The sequence below is a fragment of the Rousettus aegyptiacus genome, unplaced genomic scaffold, assembly GCF_014176215.1.
Source record: "Rousettus aegyptiacus isolate mRouAeg1 unplaced genomic scaffold, mRouAeg1.p scaffold_m13_p_2, whole genome shotgun sequence".
NCBI lineage: Eukaryota > Metazoa > Chordata > Mammalia > Chiroptera > Pteropodidae > Rousettus > Rousettus aegyptiacus.
This window is the reverse complement of record NW_023416295.1, coordinates 131,691,938-131,711,387: the sequence shown is the minus strand read 5'-3', so window position 1 is coordinate 131,711,387 and position 19,450 is coordinate 131,691,938. Positions and strand designations below refer to the sequence as shown.

General features: G+C 53.3%; 2 protein-coding genes across 3 annotated transcripts; one reads left to right on the top strand and one right to left on the bottom strand.

Moving 5' to 3' along the window:
- Positions 1-1,509: 1,509 nt before the first annotated feature.
- On the bottom strand, positions 1,510-7,991 carry WNT10B (Wnt family member 10B). 2 transcript variants are annotated; one of them, XM_016151856.2, is made up of 6 exons: positions 7,444-7,991; positions 6,990-7,133; positions 6,058-6,177; positions 5,664-5,926; positions 3,351-3,724; positions 1,510-2,708 (listed from the first exon to the last, which is right to left on the bottom strand). In XM_016151856.2, exons 3-6 carry the CDS (start codon positions 6,129-6,131, stop codon positions 2,250-2,252), a joined length of 1,170 nt encoding a protein of 389 aa, XP_016007342.1. In that variant the 5' UTR covers positions 6,132-6,177; positions 6,990-7,133; positions 7,444-7,991; the 3' UTR covers positions 1,510-2,249. The 2 variants fall into 2 exon arrangements, with proteins under 2 accessions (XP_016007342.1, XP_016007341.1); XM_016151855.2 differs by having other exon boundaries at positions 6,990-7,991.
- A 5,777-nt stretch (positions 7,992-13,768) lies between these two features.
- WNT1 (Wnt family member 1) lies at positions 13,769-18,185 on the top strand. Its single transcript, XM_016151858.2, has 4 exons — positions 13,769-14,200; positions 14,916-15,169; positions 15,862-16,127; positions 16,696-18,185. The coding sequence occupies exons 1-4, from the start codon at positions 14,097-14,099 to the stop codon at positions 17,182-17,184; spliced, it is 1,113 nt and encodes a 370-aa protein (XP_016007344.1). The 5' UTR covers positions 13,769-14,096; the 3' UTR covers positions 17,185-18,185.
- Positions 18,186-19,450: the final 1,265 nt, after the last annotated feature.

The following is a 19,450-nucleotide window of genomic DNA, read 5'->3' as shown; positions in this document are numbered from 1 at the left end:
TTGCTGACAAAATCCATTTGGAATTTCTCAAGGTTGTGGTTTGGGGCTTAAGTTTGCCACGGAGTGTGTCTGACGAAAGATGAGAGCTAGAAAGAGAGAAGGAGCCAAAGGCAGTACAGAGGAAGGAAACAGGAAAAAGCTGAAATGTTCTTGCTTTGATTCCCTTGGAGAGTCTCCTCGCTCTTCCTGAGTGTGCAAAATTCCCATTCTGGTTATTTCTTATCATTATTCTCTCATATCTTATGTCCATTCTAGTTGTATCCCTCTCTCCCACGCCAGGCTCAGTCAGTGCCTGAAGTAAAGACAAGATGCCTCCCGCCTCCATCAAATTTCCAAAACCAGAATTCTCAAAGCTCAAGTGGAAATTTGGAACATGAAATTTTGCCATAAAGTACTGCCTTAACCCAACACTCCTCAAAATGTCCTTACTACCCTGGTGCTACCATCATTTCACTTGATTTTTAGAGTAATTTGTGTATCAGATGTATCTATTGCCTAGAGGAATCATTCCCTGACCAAGCAGATGACCCGTTAGAGTCAGTATCTTGCAATCCCAAGAAGAGTCACTTGTAAAGTTCTAATTGTGTTGTGCATATCCCTTTTCTAACTGAAAGGTAATGATTTGTTTTCAAATATGTTGGACTAGGAAAAGAAAGATTGGAATAAAAGAAACTCTTCTCTTGTTACAGTTATCTCCTAAAAGAAATAAAGGAATTATTTCACTAAGATTAAATGCAGAAAAGCTCTAAATAAGGAAGGACTAAATCCATATGCAAATAACTCAGTGGGAGAATGTACTACTTTTGCTGGTTTCCAGAGCAAAACAAACAAACAAACAAACAAACAAAAAATCAACTCCCCTTTTGAGCTTAGGAATCCCTTTTATATGTTTCCCATTAGTCTTGTATCTACCAGATACAAGCCAGAGAGAAAAGCACCTGTTCTTTGGGTCCAGATTCAATGTTGAGATAACTTCAGAACTTGAAAACCCAGAACAGAGATGACCTCATAGTGTAGGGCAGGGGTCAACAAACTATAGCCAGAGGACCAAATCTGGTTCTGCAGTTCATTTTTGTAAATTAAATTTTATTGGACATCCAGTTCTTTATGTGTGGTCTGTGGTTACTTTTGATCTACAACAGCAGAGTTGAGAAATTATTGCAGGGTTAAGTAGTTGTGACAAAGCCCCCAAGCCTAATATACTTACTATCAAGACCTTTACAGGGGAAAAGAAAAATTGCCAACCCTTATTCTAGGGCAGTGACCAAGGCAAAATTTGGAGTTGAGGCACATCGAGAATAAATACAGCCTATGTTTGGATCTCTAGCCCTGGTTTTTCACACTAAAAGTTGCCGACTAAATCACTGAGGACCATTACAGATCCTTTGTGGATCCAGGCATGATATACATAAATAAAGTCATTGACTGTAAGAGGGTAGTAGAATTCATCTGGAAAAGAAGCCATAGACTGAGATCCCAAGTGTGGGCAGAAATATCACCACCTGCATCCACCAGTCCAGTAATTTAATTTATTTTAGTTACAAACATGAACCAAGAACAAGTCTCAGTACAATAAATTATCCATTCCCACCCCTCCTCCTGAAGGAAGAAAAAGAGGCTCAGAGAGTCATAGGTAAAACTCTTCCTTTGGAGGATCCCCTTTAACATCTGAATGGAGGGAAGATAGGTTCTCTAAGGGCCTGAACAGATGACTCTAAGACTCAGGGGAGAGCACCCCCTAGCACTCTGTCCCTGCCCTAAGAAAAACCTTTCTACCACTATCTTCCATTACCCCCACAGGATGGGGCACAGGCTAGGTAGAGGAGTTTGGGAATAGCAAATGCAGTAAGTGGTCTCTTTCTGAATACAGGTCTCATGGCTCCACACAGTGCCTGGGGCTAGCCCTCAGAAGAGTGGTCAAACTATAGGGACTCCTCAGCCACAAGAAGTATGAGTCAGAGTTAAAGGGGCCCCAGGGTTGGGGAGAAGGGGGAAATACAGTGTGTTTCATCTTAGTCCATTCAGGTATTTAAGTAGCAGAAGAATGGTGACATCTTCCCTCAAAGGCCCTCCAATTGTAGGGGAGAAGGCCACACATCACAGACTCTACCTGACCCCCACCACCCCCAAAGCTCTTTCAAGGTAGATGCTTTGAGTTGCCAGGGGCCAAAATTGACCTTGGACGGAAATCAGAGCAAAAGGCTGAAAAAGTTCCCCTCCCTTTCCCCAGCCTGCATTGAGGCTGACCCTCACTTACACACATTGACCCACTCTGTGACTTTGCATTCATCACACAGCACATAGCAGCACCAGTGGAAGCGACAATGACAGCGTTCAACTCGTGTCTGCCGGAGCACATTGTGCCCACGGCCACAACACAGGCTGCCACAGCCATCCAGCAGGCGGCTAGTCTTGTTGCAGGCCCGGCCCCGCGTGCCTGGGGAGCCCACAGTGGGGTCTCGCTCACAGAAGTCAGGAGACTTCTCAAAGTAAACCAGCTCTCCTGAAAGGCGACGGGGACGAAGGCGAGGCTGAAAGGCTCCAGAGTTGCGGTTGTGGGTATCAATGAAGATGGCCCGGCCCAGGCGTTCCCTCAGCGCTGCTCCCACTGCCCGGAATTCTGGGGTAGCCCTCCAGCAGGTCTTGAACTGGCAGCTTCCTGATGTGCCATGGCACTTGCATTTCCGCTTCAGGTTTTCAGTTACCACCTAGAGCATCCGAGGGAGGAGAGGTAAAGGAAAGAGCAGCAAATGGGTAGAGCACAGAGGCTCAGGAGAGGGGAGGGAACAGAGAGCACAGGGAGGCGAGGACAACTAAATGACTATGGAATATCCGAAGAGAAAGGGCACCGCAAGGCTGGCTGGCAACCCAACTCCCTCATTTTATGATTGGATAACTGAAGCTAGAGCAGAGGGATTTGCGCATTTTCAATCACTAGCTGGTGATAGACTAACTGATAATTAACTTCTAACAGGACTCAACACCAATAGTCTTAACTCCCAATCCCAATGCTTGTTCCAGAGTGCGTACTGCTAAAATGGGGAGTCTAGCCCAAAGCACTCCTAAATTCTGTAGGAAGGGCAGCTATAATAATAACTGCTATGCAAAGAGCCACTGCCATGGACAGAGGCACTCTGTTCGGAGCTCTATTTTTGGCTCATTCTTAATGACATTGTAAGGTAGGTTTCCTTAGATCCTTTTACAGATGCAAAACTGAGGTTAAGTGACTTGCTAGAGACCACCCAGATGGTGACAATCGCCCACCACATCTCTTCTCACTCTGCTGTTTTCTTAAACTCTAGCCAGGCCTGGAAAGCTTGGGAGACCCAGGACAAGTTGCACACACGTACCTGGCGCCCCACCCTGTTGTTGTGGATTCGCATTCGTGCCTGGATGTCCCGGGGAGCTTCCCTGGAATCCAAGAAATCCCGAGAGAACTTCTCTCCAAAGTCCATGTCATGGTTACAGCCTCCCCATTCCCATGTGTCCTGGGGACTAGGGCTGGGGCCTGAGCCAGGGCCCGGGCTGGGCAGAGAGTGGGGGAAACTCTTGCCCCGGGACAGGGCCTGCAGCTGCAGCAATTTGGCCCTCAGCCGATCCTGCTCACCACTGCCCTTCCAGCCACAGCCGCAGCTCACCAGCTTGCCCAGGCTGCAGGCCGTGGCTACCGCGTGCATGACCCCAGCAGCCAGCATGGAGAAGGAAAAAGCACTCTCACGGAAACCTGGGGATGAAAAGAGTGTGATGGTGGGGGTAAGGTTGATAGGCAGCTGAAAGTAGGGAGGCAGAAGGAAATAAACAGTCACTCTCCAATTCCAGAAATTCCTAACTGAATCCTGACCTTATCATTACTAGCTGAGTAATTTGAGAGAAAGTCACAGGAGAAGGAAGAAACAGTACAGAGCTTCAGTTTCCTCATCTGCAAAGTGAAAAGGTGGGTTGAGACCATATCTGAGGCCTATTCTGGCTCTGGGAGTCTGGGATTTGCAGGTGTGGATGAAAGAGCTGGCCTAGAGGGAAAGACCTCTGGGTTTGGGAGATAACTAAGAGAGAGTCCCTGTAGTCTTTGAAGATCTGTTCACTGAGTTCTACATCTGAAAGCCTTAGAAATTCCCCAGCCCTGCAGGGAGCTTGGTGGGGTGGAAACAGGGCCCTTGGGGTTTTCTTTCTCTCTTTCCTTCTTTCTTTCTTTCTTTCTTTCTTTCTTTCTTTCTTTCTTTCTTTCTTTCTGTCTTTCTGTCTTTCTTTCTTTCTGTCTTTCCTCCCTCCCGCCCTCCTCCTCCTCCTCCTCCTCCTCCTCCTCTTCTTCTTCTTCTTCTTCTTCTTCTTCTTCTTCTTCTTCTTCTTCTTCTTCTTCTTCTTCTTTCTCTTCTTTTTCCTTTTCCACTTCTTCTTCTCCTTCAGGATTATTTTAATCATTCTTGTAACCAACCTACTCTACACCACCCCAAAATCCCCAGAGCACTGGAGCTGTCCTTCCCCTTTCCAGTTTCTAGTTTTATATTTGCCCTTAAGACTGCCCTTTATGTTTATCCTAACCTGCTATTATTCTATAAAACACTGAGAGAGGTGGGGGTGATTTTCCCTGAGGCCCTCTCATAATGTTGGCTCCTTTGTTTTGTATTAGGGGTCATAGAGGCTCAGGATGACAAGTGTTTTCCAGGCTTAGGTAGATGTGCGTCTCATCTGGGCATCAAAGCTTTCCCCTACATTATGAGAAAGATGGGGTTCCTCACTTCTTTTTAGGCAGGGGCTCTCTAGCACCCTGAGAGGATGAGAGACAACACTTCCTTAGGGGCCAGGCCTTTTCCACCCCAGGATGCAGGGCTCCTGGCTCAGCCTCCTGATCCCCCCCAACCTCAACCCTCCAGGAGTGAAGCTGTTTGCACAGGTCTTGGGAATTCCCCTGCAGATGGCAGCTGCCTATTAACCCCATAGTCCCCAGAGTACTGCCCCCACCCTTGAGCTCAGCCCAGCATGAATCTTTATTCCTCCAAAGAGTAAACTTGAGTATGGCCTGGCAAGAGGCAGTTATGCCTCCCGGACCATACGTCCTAGACCAGGCCAGCAGTGACCTGTTATCTATCTCTCCAGCCGTTCTTCACCTGCTCAGATGAGAGCCACCTGGGGCCCCCACAGTATAGAGGAGGGGGCTGCTCCCTTGCTTCAAAGCCATTAGGGTCTTTGTTCCCAGCCTTAGCTCCTGGGAACCCCAGCAATTAGGGGAGTAGGTTTAACCCTTAAACGGTTGGGGGCGGCACCCCACCTCCGCTGAAGCTCTGGGGACACCAGCCTGGGCTTGTCCCTAGGAGAGGGAGGGGGTGAACATGAGAGAGGGAATGGGGGGGGGCGTTTGAAGCTTCCAGGGCTGGGGGCATCTCTTGCTCACAGGTGCAACCCAGATGGAGCAGTGTGGAGGCAGGAAAGGGGGGCCTCAGGGTAGGGGAGCAGGGACCCAGCTGCCTTGCCCGCAGCGAGCAGGTGGAAATCAGAGACGCAGGGTCCCAGACGGGTGGCCAGACCCAGTTCCATGCGGCTCCGGCTCCCGGGGGGAATGCCAGAGTTCCCTCCCTGAGTCGTGAACCCTCCCTTCCCGCCTCCGCTCCCCTCGGCTTGCCCCCAGTTCTCTGCCCCCAGGAGCAAACCCGCCTCGCCAGGCTCACCGCGCTTGAGGATGGCGCTGTGGTGCGGCAGGCGACCGCCGCCCTCGAGCGCCGAGCAGTTCCAGCGCTGGTCGCGCAGCTGGTGCTGACACTCGTGGACAGCGATGTGCAGGCCCTGAAGTGCGGACGCTGTCACGTCGGGGCTGCGCAGGCACAGGCCTAGCTGCCGCTTGCTGAGGCCTGACAGCGTCAAGCACACTGTGTTGGCAGTCAGCGGCGGCTCGCCGGGCAACTTCAGGCCCAGGATCTCATTGCTTAGAGCCCTGGAAACGGAGAAGGTGTCTCAGGGTCTGTGGTCCAGGCCTCGTGCCCCCTCAGACTCCTCTCGCACCAGGGTGTGCTTCTAGCCCAGGCTTTCTCTCGGGGGGGTTGGGTGACAGAGGGAACTGCTCACCGAGTGCACAACGCCAGGAACAGGAGACCCGCGAAACCCCAGGGTGGAAGCCGCGGACCGGGCTCCTCCTGCATGTCGAAGCCCGGGCCCGAAGGCCCCGGTGGGCAAATCGATCAAGGCCTGCGGGACAGGGAGACTTAAGGAGGTCTCTGGAATAGGACTGCTCGCCAACCAAAGGATGCATAAGTTGGGGCTCCTAACTCACCACTGTCACCCAACTGACCCTTCTTATCTCTCCACAAACGAAACAGTAAGAATCACCCCTTGATTCCAAGATTCCCTGGACCCCGGAGGAAGAGCTTGGGCTCATGCGAGCACCTCTGAAGCCAATCCAGCCAGACACAATACCAGGCACAGAGGCACACATTCAAACTCAGAGATAGACTCACAAACACTGCTCTATCACCTCGCCCACCGCTCCCTCTTCCAGGGCCCCACGACCTGCTTCCCCCGCCCAACACAGCTTAACGCCCTCACAGGGTTAGGGGGCGGGATTGGAAGGGGGTTCCCCGCCACCTACGGCCAGGCGGGTGGGGGTGTAGAGAGTTTTGCCTCCAGGTGCCCTCGAGGGCAGGCAACCTCCGTGAGAAGGGTGGAGGAATGGGTTCCCCACCTGCTCTGCTCCATTCCTCCGCAGTAGGAAGAGAGGGGAGGCTCCAGGTGCCGCAAAGACAGAGAGGGGACCTGGTTCCCGCCTGAAAGGGACCTTGGCGCGGGCTGAGTCCTCTTCCTCGCCTGCCACCTTTCCTAAACTACACGTTCTCCGCGTCCCCGCGGGGTCCCCTCTGATCCTCACAGGTCTCAGCCCCTCTCGTCCATTGCCCTCCAGATCTCTGCATCTCTGTGCCCTTGTAGGTGGATGCATGTCTGTCTGTCTGACTACCCCTGTGCCTGCACGTCCCTTTCCTCCCCGCTTTCCCGGTTCCGATTACCTCCAGCTGCTCTGGTGCAGGGTCTGCGACCGGCGGGGTCGGGTCGCCTGGACTCGGGCTGCTCAAACCGTGGGGAGACTGCGTCGGATTCTGCCCCCTCGGCAGAGCCGCATTCTTCCAGGGTAGGGCCACTCCTCTTCGCCTCTTTCCCAGCGCCGCCGCGGCCGCGGAGAAGAAGGGAGGGAGGAAGGGAGGGAGTGATCGAGAAAGCTAGCGAAGAACTGGGGGCTCTGGCTCTACTCGCGCGGAACTCACAGGCGGCTCTGCTGCGGCTGACAGAGCTGCGGCCCCTCCCTGAGCCCGGGGCATCTCCACCCCACTCCTGCACCCTCCGCCTTGACCCAGGGAGCGCAATCACTCCCCCTCCTCCCAGCGTACACACACGCCCTCTCCCCCGACGCCCGGGTTCGGGCTTGGCCCGACTGAAGGAAGAGGTGGCCAGAGTTCCTCTCACCTGCTCTGGAGTCGCCAAGGTTGCAAGGAGGGTACGGTGACCCAGATTAGGGAGCCAAGACTCTGGTGCCAAGTGGTCATTTTTCTTTGCCTCAGTTTCACCCCACAGAGAGCTGGATGGAAGGAGGGTGCCTTTGACAAGATGAAGACCAAGTCGCTGGACAATTGTGTGTAGAGCCCTTGGCAAGAGCCACTGCAGGGCACGGGGAGCCAGTGGGAGAAGCCTCCTTCGGGGTGGCTTGGCTTCTGTCCACCTTTGAGTCTTGTGTTTGCCCCTTGGGAGGGGTCAACTTTGGCCTCAGAGTTGGGCCCTAGTAGACTCGGGGAGCCTCAAAGATCTTCAGCTTCCTTTTGCTTCCTTTGGTTTGCAAGTATTCTTGACGACAGAGGTTGCCTGTCCTTCCAGGGATCCTGGTTCTGCATTTTGAGTGGCCTGTATTCCTGCCCCAGGCTCGCAGACTTACCTCACATGGAATGAGGAAGGCCTCGGGATCCCAAATTGAGCCCAGCCCTAGGATAGCCAGAAAGAACCTGATCTTAGCATGTACGAACCAGGGCAAGCTACCTTAGGAAGCTCTAGTGGCAGTGAAGGGGTTAGGCGGCACTGCACTCTTGCCTGACTCACCCTCCCAGCTCTAACCACTGCGGGCTATTTTTGCCAGAGAGGGGCCCCAGGCTTCCCAGCCACCCCCCCACCCCCTCCCCTGCCAGACCGCAGCCCAAGGCATGGCTGGCCCTGCAAGCCCAAAGCTGGCACATTGACTCAGAGACAGGCCCCCCAGGGAAGCAGAGCCACGGGGCTAAAACCCACAGCCACAGTCATCTCTTCTCTGGTGGTGGCCATGCAGCTCTGCTGGGCAACCAGCCTCCAGTCTGTGCTGCTGCAAGTCCTGCCCTGTGCTGCAGGGGGCACTGTTGTCTAGGGGGCAGAGTGTCTGCGAGAGATCAGTGATTTTCATCTGTTGGGTTACTCATTGACCATCTTTATGTGCCAGACCTTGAGCAGGCTGGGGAGGTAATAATGCCATGGTTCCTATCACTGGACAGCTGTGACCACAAAGGGTTGCTTTTCTCTGTTTTGCCATGCAGGGAGCAAGAGAAGGAGCCCTAGAGCTCTTGTCTCTCCTTGTTTAGCGGCCAAGAATCAAACCAAGTATGGCTTTTGAGGCCACCAGAATCCACAAACCCTGTATCAGTAGCTTTTATCCTTACACCTGGATTTGGGGATTCTTGCCAGTGTCCCAGTCCTCTTTCTGAATGTCAGTCTGGGACTATACCTAGGTTTCTGGAAGAGGGGGATGAGGTTTCCTATAACCCTCTTCTTCCATGGAAACCACTTGGACATTTGTATTTCTCCACGTGTCTCTGGGTCTCTCTTGAATTTTGGATTGTTTCTTATGATTTTACCCTTCTTGGGCTGCAGTATAGTCAAGTGCCAAGGAAAAGTCAGGGTCAAAACCATAGATTCCAACTTCTCAGTGACCCCAGGGCTCCTCAAGCTGTCCTGTCCCAAATCCCAGGACCTATACTCCTGGTCCCTCTCACTGCAGAATCCCAGCTCTGGGGCAGGAGGCCTCAAGCAGGCAGACTGGGTGGCCTGAACTGGCCCCCAGTGCCCTCGACCCGACCGGCTGGCCTGAGCACTGACCCACAGGCAGGCGGCTGGAGGGTGGTGGGGCAGGCGGGGCCTGGAGAGGGCTGCGGATACACACCCATTGCCTAATACCCCAAGCATTCGGCCAGCTCCAAAAAAGGGGAGGGGCGGGAACCAGAGAGACCTCAACAAGGGTTGGGGCCATGACTGGAGGGGAAAGTGAGGGGCTGTCCTTACTTCAGGGAGCAAGTGGGAACAAGCCAGTTCCCCTTCCCCTTGATGAGAAAAGTGGAGGGCTTCTTTCCTATCGTAGGGATGGAGCATGTAGCAGACACAATCTGGAAAGAATACTGGGGCCCTAGAGGGCGGGGGTCAAAGAAAATCATGCGGGCCCCTGGAGATTGGGGGATCAAGCAACTGAGGCGGTGGCTAAAGCTGAGAGCAGCCTCAGGAACCTCCTTCTCCTCCCGCTGTGTTTGCCTTGGCTCAGGGTCCCGGGTGAGTCATCTATTGCTGAGCCGCTGATAGGGGTGGCCAGGCCCAGGGAACCCAAATTATAGGCCCTGGAGGGACGGATGCGCCTGCAGCGGTGAGCTCAGCAGCACTGCCCACCCTCCGCCTTTCATGCTTTCTGTTGCAGCACAATAGGCCACCACCTGGAGGCAGCAAAGGGGTCTGCAGCCCGCCTGCACTAGACTCTCAGGATGCTCCCCACATACAGCAGTTCACCCCAGCAAGTCTGCCAGATTACCATAGAGAGAACTTTGCCCTCTTTGCTACCAGAGGCTGGTGCCTTCCCAGTCCAAGGGAGGCAGTGCCGCCTGCTGGTGTTTCAAAGAAAGATAGGTTCCTCTGCCCATAAACTCAGCCCCGGTCCCCTGCTTCCTCCTCAGACCCCAAGATCAAGGTAAAGTCCCTTTCTCCTCTGACATCTCTCTCCCCTGTTGCCATTCCAGGGGGGTGATTTGCTACAGATTTTCTACCTCAAGGCCTTAAAGTTATTCGTAGTCAAAAGGGAAACAGAGAAAAATGAAGTGGGATAAAGGAGATAAGTAGTGGGATTCCATTTTGTATAGAGGGAGGGAAAAGGAAGTGAGGGAACAAACCCATGGAGATATCTGAGGAAAGGCATTCTGCAAGACAGAAGAGCAAGTGCAAAGGTCCTGAGACAGGAGCTTGCTTGGTATGTTCAAGGAATTAGCAAGAAGGCCAGTGTAGCTGGAGGGAGGAACCCACCAGGGACAGAGTGGCAGGCAATAAGGTTAGAAGACAAGGAAGGAGTAGGGTCAGATCATATAGGATCTTGTAGGCCACTGTAAAGGGTTTGCCTTTTCCTTTGAGTGAGATGGGGAATCACTGGACAATTTTGAGCAGGGGAATTAAATAATCTGACTTTTATTTTAGAAAGAATGACTCTGTTTGCTGTGTGGAGAATAGATTGTAGGGGTAGGGTAAGCATAGAAGAAGGGAGAACTGTGAGGAGCCTATTGCAAGAATACAGGAGAGAAGTGATGTTGGCTCTGACAAATATTGCAGCAGTAGGGTGGCAATAATAGATTATATTCTGAAATATTTTGAAGAAGGATAGGGTGTGTTGATTGATTTGATGGTGCAGTATAAAACAGATAAGTCAAAGATTACTCAAATTCTTTTCTCAAGCAACTAAAGGATGGAGTTGCCATTTACTGAGATGGGCATGACTGATGACAGAGCAGGTTAGGGCAAGGAAACAATTGGGAATTCAGTTTTGGACATGTGCATTTTGAGATGCTTACTCAAGTGTTAAATGTGTAAGTTCAGAGTCCGGGGCCAAAGATATACATTAGGGAGCATATGACTGACTAGTTCATCAAAGGAGTGAGTATAGACTGAGAAGGAGTTCCAGACTGAATTGAGGTACAGTCCCAACTTAGTTTAGAAATCGAGTACATTGGTTACAAAAGGTGGAACCAGGTAAGGAGACTGAGAAGGCAAGTAGCCTAGGAGGTAGAAATGGTGTTCCAGAAAACAAGTGAGAATATTCCAAGAAGGAGGAAGTGTTCAACTCTGCCTGCCATTCCCAAAAGGTTGATTAGGGTGAGCACTGAGAGTTGATTATAGAGCAACATGGAGGTCATGGATGATTTTGATAAGGAGGTATAGTGGGTTCAAAGGTAGGGTTAGGGTGCAAAGATAGAATAAAAAAATAAATTGGTGCTAGTGCTTAAAGCAAACCTTTTGAGTTCTGCAGTAAAAGAGAGCAGACAAATGGGGTAATCTTGGGTGCTAATGTGGAGTCAAATGAAGTTTTGGACGGTTTTAGATAGGAGATATTATAGCATATTTATATGCTGATTGGTGTGATCTGGTAAAGAGGTAAGTTGATGCAGGTAAGAAATAGAAGACAATTGACAGAGTAATGATTTGATCTAAATAGAAATTTGGGCTAGGTCATACATAATGTGACCCAGACCCGGAGCCCTCCCACTCTTTCCCACTACTCCTGGTAGGTGGAATGGTGGAACAAAGGATACTGGCTCCTTCTTCCCTCACCCCACCTCTGCCTTTTACCAATGGGTACAGACAAAGCTTTCCTGTCTTGTGGCCCACCTCTCACCTCCAAGGGGTTTTATCAATCAACCAGACCAAAAGGCTTGACCCAGGCCCCAGTGAGGAACAAGATCTAAGGAACAAAGGACAAGTGGCCCATGGTACACTATTTATTGATCCATCCGTGCTTGGCGCCCTCTGCAAAGACTACTCGCTTTGGACCTGTGGAGGATGCAGGGCCAGTACATATGGTCCCTCGGGGTTGACTCCCTAGAGGAACTGGGTACACTGGGCTGGGCGAAGGGCCTACAAAGGTTTGTTTCCCTCAAAAATAACCTCTATCAAGCTTCATTTGAGTTAATACACATCTCACTTAAAATGCACTTGCCCCAGGAAGATTTTTTAAACTTAGCAGGCGTTTATTCTTTAGAGTGATTTCCCTGCCCTGGAGGGGAGGCCTGGTCATTTATGGGACTTGGAACTCTTTAGGGTCAAGCCTGGGCACATTACTCAGTCAGAATACATCCTAAAGACAAGGGACATGAAAAAGAAAGAATCCAAAAGGGAGGTAGAAAGTTCCTAACAATCATTTTTTTTTTTTTCTGAGAAGGGCCACAGTCTGTTATTACTGCACACTCACAAGCAGCTGGTCAGGTGGAGAGGGCCTGAACCTTGTGTCAAAATGGTCTGGGTTGTAGCCTGGCTCTACGAGTTGGTTTTTCCTCTGTAAAATGGTCAAAGATATAAAGGAGGAGACCCTCCTGCCTTCCAGGGGACATCTGTGTGTGCTGGTGGGGCATAATAACCAGGCTGGCACTGGTAACTATGTCCTACATAGGCAATGACAGCCACTTCTTTAATAAGAGGCCAAGACGACCTTGAAGCTGAGTTGGAGTTCCTGAGAGGGAAGAGAAAAGTGTATAACAGAGGAGATGGTTGCAGGTGCTCTTGGCACTCTGGAGTGGTGAGAGTAGAGAGATTCAGAGTTTGGGGAGAAAGATAGAAACTTGGCAGAAAAATCCAAAAAGAACCAAACATATGGAGGCACAAGTTCCCTATTCCGGGTACAGTTTAGCCAGCGGCCCTTCTCTTCTCAGTCCTCCCCGCCCCCTCCACTATATACACACCTGACATCTACTCCATTGCCCTTCCTATCTGCCTTGTCCTCAGAAATTCAGCCACTCCAGGCCTTGTCTATCTTGATATTACCGTGGTTGCTGGCTCAGCCTCCTCCCCCAGTGGCATGCACAGGTTGACACATGCCACAGGGTGACACATCATAGTATGATGCGAGGCACACAGGGTGAGAGTGACACATATGCATATTTAATCTCCTCCCCACACTCATACACCCACCCCCACATAGTCCTAGACATTCTCTGTCCCTCAGTCAACCAGGTTTATCCTGATAGTAGCTGCCACCTCCTTCCCACACATAGATGATGCACTGCCCCAGGTGGTGACTGTGAAAAGATTCCTTCTGACCTGAACCAAATTCCAAGATTCTTTAGACGTTTCCAACATCCCTCCTTAAAACATGGAATTTCTACACACAAGGATACACATGAGTGTGTACACTCAGAATGAATTCACATATTTTCACATACACTCTCATTTACACTGTCCCACTTATACACACACACTACATAGACACAGCCACTAGTGTGCACCTTCTGTTCCATAAGCGCAAACTGTCGCTTCCTCAGGTTTCTCTTCCTGGCTCAGCTCTGTTTTGGTCAACTCACCCCCCAACCCACCCCCGGGATTTCCCTGACCACAGCCCCGCCTCCACTCCCAGTCTTCCCCTTTTCCGTCCCTATCCAGCCGTCGGGGGTTCCTGAGAGAGAAGGCGTCTCCGGAGTCGCTGCCCAGAACCACAGCTTTCCTTCCTCCACTCAGGATGGGGGAGAGAGGGGACGCTGGAGAGGCCCCTGGGTGACGTCGGGGGGACAGCCTCAAGGCAGGCGGCAAAGCGCCTGGGCTCCTGCGAATTCTCACGAAAAATCCAGAGAGCACATTGTCGCTGCGCCCCCTGGCGGACACTGGTCTCCGACGGGCTCCGGACGCGAAGAAGAGTGAGGCGGGCGCGCGTGGGAGGGCGTCCTAAGGGGAGGGGTCGGCGGCCAGTGCAGGCCCGGAGGCGGGAGCCACTGTGCAGGGGGCGGGGGTGAGCCCCGACGGTCAGCCCGTCATCTTTCGACTCAGACGGGCGGGAGCCACGGCCCGCTCGCTGCCCATTGTCTGCGCCCCTGACCGGTGTGCCCTGGTGCCACAGTGCGGCCCGGCAGGGCAGCCTCCTATCGTCACTTCAGCCAGCGCCGCAACTATAAGAGGCGGTGCCGCCCGCCGTGGCTGCCTCAGCCCACCAGCTGGGACCGCGAGCCATGCAGCCCGCCGCCCGCCCCCAGGGCTGTTAGAGCCAGACTGCGAACTCTCGCCACTGCCGCCACCGCCGCGTCGCGTCCCACCGTCGCGGGCAGCAGCCAAAGCCGCCCGAACTGCAGCACAGAGCGGGCAAGGCCGGGCGGGCCATGGGGCACTGGGCGCTGCTGCCCGGTTGGTTTTCTGCTACGCTGTTGCTGGCGCTGGCCGCTCTGCCTGCAGCCCTGGCCGCCAACAGCAGTGGCCGATGGTGGTAAGTGAGCTGGTGCGGGGTCGCCACTTGTCCCGGGGCGCAGAGCCAGGGGCCAGCCCTATCCAGCTCCCACGCTCTGGGATCCATTCGCAGACAGGCTCCCTCCAGCGCTCAGACTTCCCTCCGAGACACCGAGGGGCGCTCTGGAGCGGAGTTACTCCAGAGAATCCAGCTCCATTGAAGTGGGGTGAATGGTCCGGCTGTGGCAACCCACAATACTCCAGGCAGGGAGCCCACTCCCATCTAGCACCGCCCTTCTTCCTTGAGCCCCAAATCCAGCCTCACGGCGGTAGCCACACCACAGGTTTCCCTGCTTCGGGAAGCGAAGGGCCAGGCATGAGCTTAGAAAGGAGGCAAGAAGAGGGTGGGACCTCCTAAGAATTGCACGCGTTGGGTGGGCATGGACTGCAGGCCAGGATTTCTTCCCCAGGCTGCGGGAAGCAGCCTCTGAGAGCCAAGGTGGACATCTAGTTTCCGAGTTCCCCACGCTTCCCCTGTCTAGTCCCCGGAACTAGGGCACCAAGTGGCCCTAGGACTCCTGGGCACACAAAAGTCCTTTCAAGTGAGCCCAGGAGCCCAGAGTCACTACCTTATTATTGATCTCCTGCCGTTCTTCCGGGGCAAATAGACCTAGGAAGAGAGCAGAATGGGCACGACCTTTCTGGTTAGGGTGCAGGTCCCCTTCCAGAACCTGAGCTATCATGGGTCTCACCAGGGGCATCGTGAACGTAGCCTCCTCCACGAACCTACTGACCGACTCCAAAAGTCTGCAACTGGTGCTCGAACCCAGTCTGCAGCTGCTGAGCCGCAAACAGCGGCGACTAATCCGCCAGAACCCAGGGATCCTGCACAGTGTGAGCGGGGGGCTGCAGAGCGCTGTGCGAGAGTGCAAGTGGCAGTTCCGGAACCGCCGCTGGAACTGCCCCACGGCATCGGGGCCGCACCTCTTCGGCAAGATCGTCAACCGAGGTGGGTACCCAGGAATGTGACGCTTCCGGGACCAAGGGAACGCGGGGTCACCCCCAGGGCATGGGTGGGCGAATGCAGGGAAGATGTCCGAGCTGCTGCAAAATCACACGATCAACCTGCCAAGAGCTTTATGCCCAGCGCCAGTTCTGGAGCAGACTCGGTCTACCAGACGCTTTCAAGCCGTGCACTCTGGGCATGAAGCTTAACTTTTTTGAGCCACTGCCTCATAGAAAGGGAGTTCTGAGTCGTGGGCACTGGCCGACCACCGCTTTTCCCTAGCCCCTCTCAAAGGCGCCTGAGAAGCTGCTCTCTGCAGTAGTGCGTCTTGCCTCCAGCCCCGCAAGACTTGCATCGCAGACAGGGGCCGAGTTTGGGCTTTGGAGAGGTCTTGGCGGTGCAGAGCTGTTCACTTCCCTTCTTTTCAGTTTGTCTCTCTGAGGCTGCCCCACTTCCACCGAGGAACCAAAATGCGCGCAGTCTCGGTAACGCGTGATTACAAGCGTGGACGTGGTTGCGTGCCCATGCAGTGCTTTCCCTAAGAGACCAAGCTTCCCAACACAGCCGGCCGCCTGACTCTCGGGACTCTAGGGGCGGAAATGGGGCGTGGGACTCAAGGCTCCTAAGCCTTCCACTGCGGGTGCTGGCTGCACCCCGCGTGCCCCCTCGTTGATCTTCGTTTCCTTCCCCTACAGGTTGTCGGGAAACAGCATTTATCTTCGCCATCACCTCCGCTGGGGTTACCCATTCGGTGGCGCGCTCCTGTTCGGAGGGCTCCATCGAGTCCTGCACGTGTGATTACCGGCGGCGCGGCCCTGGTGGCCCCGATTGGCACTGGGGGGGCTGCAGCGACAATATCGACTTTGGCCGCCTCTTCGGCCGGGAGTTCGTGGATTCCGGAGAGAAGGGGCGGGACCTGCGCTTCCTCATGAACCTTCACAACAACGAGGCGGGACGCACGGTGAGCGGGTTTGAGAGGCCCATACGCGAAGGCAGAGTATGCGCAGGGGCTAACATCGGACTTGGGAAGTAACGGTCAGTGATAAGGCCAGGGGTTAGGGTAGGGAAACATTAGAGGGCGTCCTGAGGGAGCGGTAGGCTTGGAAGGAAGCCAGAGAATGGAAAAGATAGTGGCTGAGGGCAAAGGGATGCCTGGGCTGAGGGCAGGTAGAACTGAAGAGGTCAGGTAGAACCGAGGAGGTTAGGTAGAACCGAAGAGGTTAGAAGTCATGCAACCCGTAGAACACACTGCTTACAGCGACTCCATCGTACAGATTCAAAAAATAAGGCTGAAAAAAAAGAAAAGAAAAGAAAAGAAAAGAAAAGTCTGAGGGGCCAAGAGAGTGGAGCAGAGTTGGGCCTGGTGTTCAAATCTCTGCGGGATATTTCCTGCCTCCTTTCCCCCTGGGCTCCGCTAGACCTGAATCTTTACTGACGTCCCAGTGGCGTCCAGGAGGGGGCGGTATCTGGGATGGTGGTTCTGGCTCTGGCAGTGCCCTGGGACAACCTTTCTTCTCTCTTCCCTTCAGACCGTGTTTTCCGAGATGCGCCAGGAGTGCAAGTGCCATGGGATGTCGGGCTCCTGCACCGTGCGCACGTGCTGGATGCGGCTACCCACGCTGCGCGCGGTGGGCGACGTGCTGCGCGACCGCTTCGATGGCGCCTCGCGCGTCCTCTACGGCAACCGCGGCAGCAACCGCGCGTCACGCGCGGAGCTGCTGCGCCTCGAGCCTGAAGACCCCGCGCACAAGCCGCCCTCCCCCCACGACCTCGTCTACTTCGAGAAATCGCCCAACTTCTGCACATACAGTGGACGCCTGGGTACAGCGGGCACGGCGGGGCGCGCCTGCAACAGCTCGTCTCCCGCACTGGATGGCTGCGAGCTGCTCTGCTGCGGCCGAGGCCACCGCACGCGCACGCAGCGCGTCACTGAACGCTGCAACTGCACCTTCCACTGGTGCTGCCACGTCAGCTGCCGCAACTGCACGCACACGCGCGTCCTGCACGAGTGCCTGTGAAGCATTGCGCGGACTCGCCCCCATGAGCGTTCTCCTCGAGTTCCCCTCTCCCCGCCCCCAGGCAGATTCGCTGGCACCTGTAATCCTGATATGCGCCCACCCAGTCCGTCCAGCCACACTCTCTGAGATTCATACATATTCGATAATTTCTCCCACCTCCTCCTACCTGGGGACTCCTAAAACCACTTGCCTGGGGCAACACGAACCCTCTTGCCATCCTGATGGACCTGCCCCGACCTACCTCCCTCCCTCTCCGCGGGAGACCCGGTTGCACTGCCCCCTGCTTGGCCAGGAGGTGAGAGAAGGATTCATTCCCTCCCACATGGGGGGTCAGCTCCAGACGGTGTTGCTTAGCCTCCGCCACCGCGCCAGTGACCTCCTTGCTCCTCTCCCTCCCCCTTCTCCTCTGTTTTTTCCAGGTCTCCACATGCCCCTTCCCATTCTCCTGTCAAGGGAACAGAACCTGAACACACACCTGGGCATCAGGGCCTTTCTCTTCCCCACCTACAGCTGAAGCGCGAGGTTCCAGGGTGAAAGGGCAGCTGCAGCTGTGGTGATGTGGAAAATGAGGTTGGGGGACCCAGCAGAAATAACCCCAATCTCCCAGCCTCTGAAGTGGAGCCATTGAACAGCTGTGAGCCATGCCTCCCTCAGCCACCTCCTACCCTTTCCTGTCCTGCCTCCTCATCAGTGTGTAAATAATTTGCACTGCAACGTGGGTACAAAGCCACGAGTTTGGTTGTTGTAAATAAAACTATTTATTGTACTGGGTTCCAGCCTGGTTTGCAGAGACCACTTCCACTCCAACCCAGTCCCTTTCCATTCTTCTCTCCTTTTGCCCTCCAGCTTTTTTTGATCTCTCTTCTCCTCTCCCCAATTTTTCAAAGATGCCTTTGCCTACCAGAATCAGTATTTCCTTCCACTGTAGCTATTAGTGGCTCCTTGCCCCCACCAATGTAGTATCTTCCTCTGCAGAATAAAATCTCTATTTTTATCAATGACTTGATGGCTTTTTCTTGAATTCAGAACACACCAGTGCTTACCTCTCTTAAATAGAATACCTTGTTGGGGGGACTGGTTTCCTGGCCCTGCAATAGGACCCTGAGATTCTGACCCTGGGATGACCCTAATGAGGCCACTGGGGACCTAGGTCTCCAGAAGGACCTGGTCAGGAGCCCAAAGACCCTGCAGTGTTCTTTTTTTTCTATTTACATCAACTGGCTGTGTGATGATACCAGGCAAGTGCATGACTGCATCAGTTTCTTCCCTTGCCAAATGGGGATTAAACAAACTCTGAGCTTGCCTTTCCTATCTGGAAGAGTCAGTGTGAAAATAGCAATTGATAACCATGACTGTGTCCTGAAAAGAAACCAAAGAAAAGAGAAACTCAAGCAGAAAGGGTGCTGCTGCCCCCAGTGTGGCACTATTAGTCCCTGAAACCTATCTGCTTCAGCTGTGGTCAGGGCAGTGGGCAGTGAGAGGACCCCAGTAATCCTAGGCCCAGAAGCTTAGAGATGATGGTGGGAAAGAAAGGGCAGGGGGGCTAGAATCCAAATACAACCTAGACTTAAGCCAACATAACCGAAAGGAAACCCAAGTGTGGCCCATAACCAAATCACGAAGCTAGCCATTCCCATAAAGAGCCCATTGAGAATTCTGTTACTAACAACACTGACATCTCTGTGTGTGCATTTACCAGAGTGTTGGGAGTGCTAATCCTGCCCATAGCCCTATACCTATCTCTAACTCTAATCCTCTGCCCCTCTGTAGGTCTAGGTGTAACCTTAGCCTTAACCTTAACTTCAGACAAACACTAACCCCTTCTTCCTAAACTCTAATATATGTCCCTAATCCTAACACTTCCCCCTAGGGGAGGACCCAAAGGGCAGGGGGAGCTGTGAAGTACCCCACTGCCCAAGGGCAACAACTGATCCCTGGCAACTGGAGAATTTCCCACTCTCCCCAAGACTCTTGTTGCTGCCTCCCACCTCTCTGGGAAGTGTGAACTCTGACCCCAGCTGGCCTCTGGGTTATATGTGGGAATAGGGGAGTGGAACCAGGAGTTGCTCAACTCTGCAATGCCCTCATTTTCCCATTCTCTCTATCTACCAAGGTGGCACCAGCTTAGCTCTAATGGACAGCCAGGAGGAGGAATAGAAATCTTATTGGTCTGGGATTGGAGGCACCCAATAGGCCTTGGGTTTCCAGTAAAGAAACCTCTGCAGAGAATGCCCAATCTATAATTCAATGAGTTATTAGATACCCC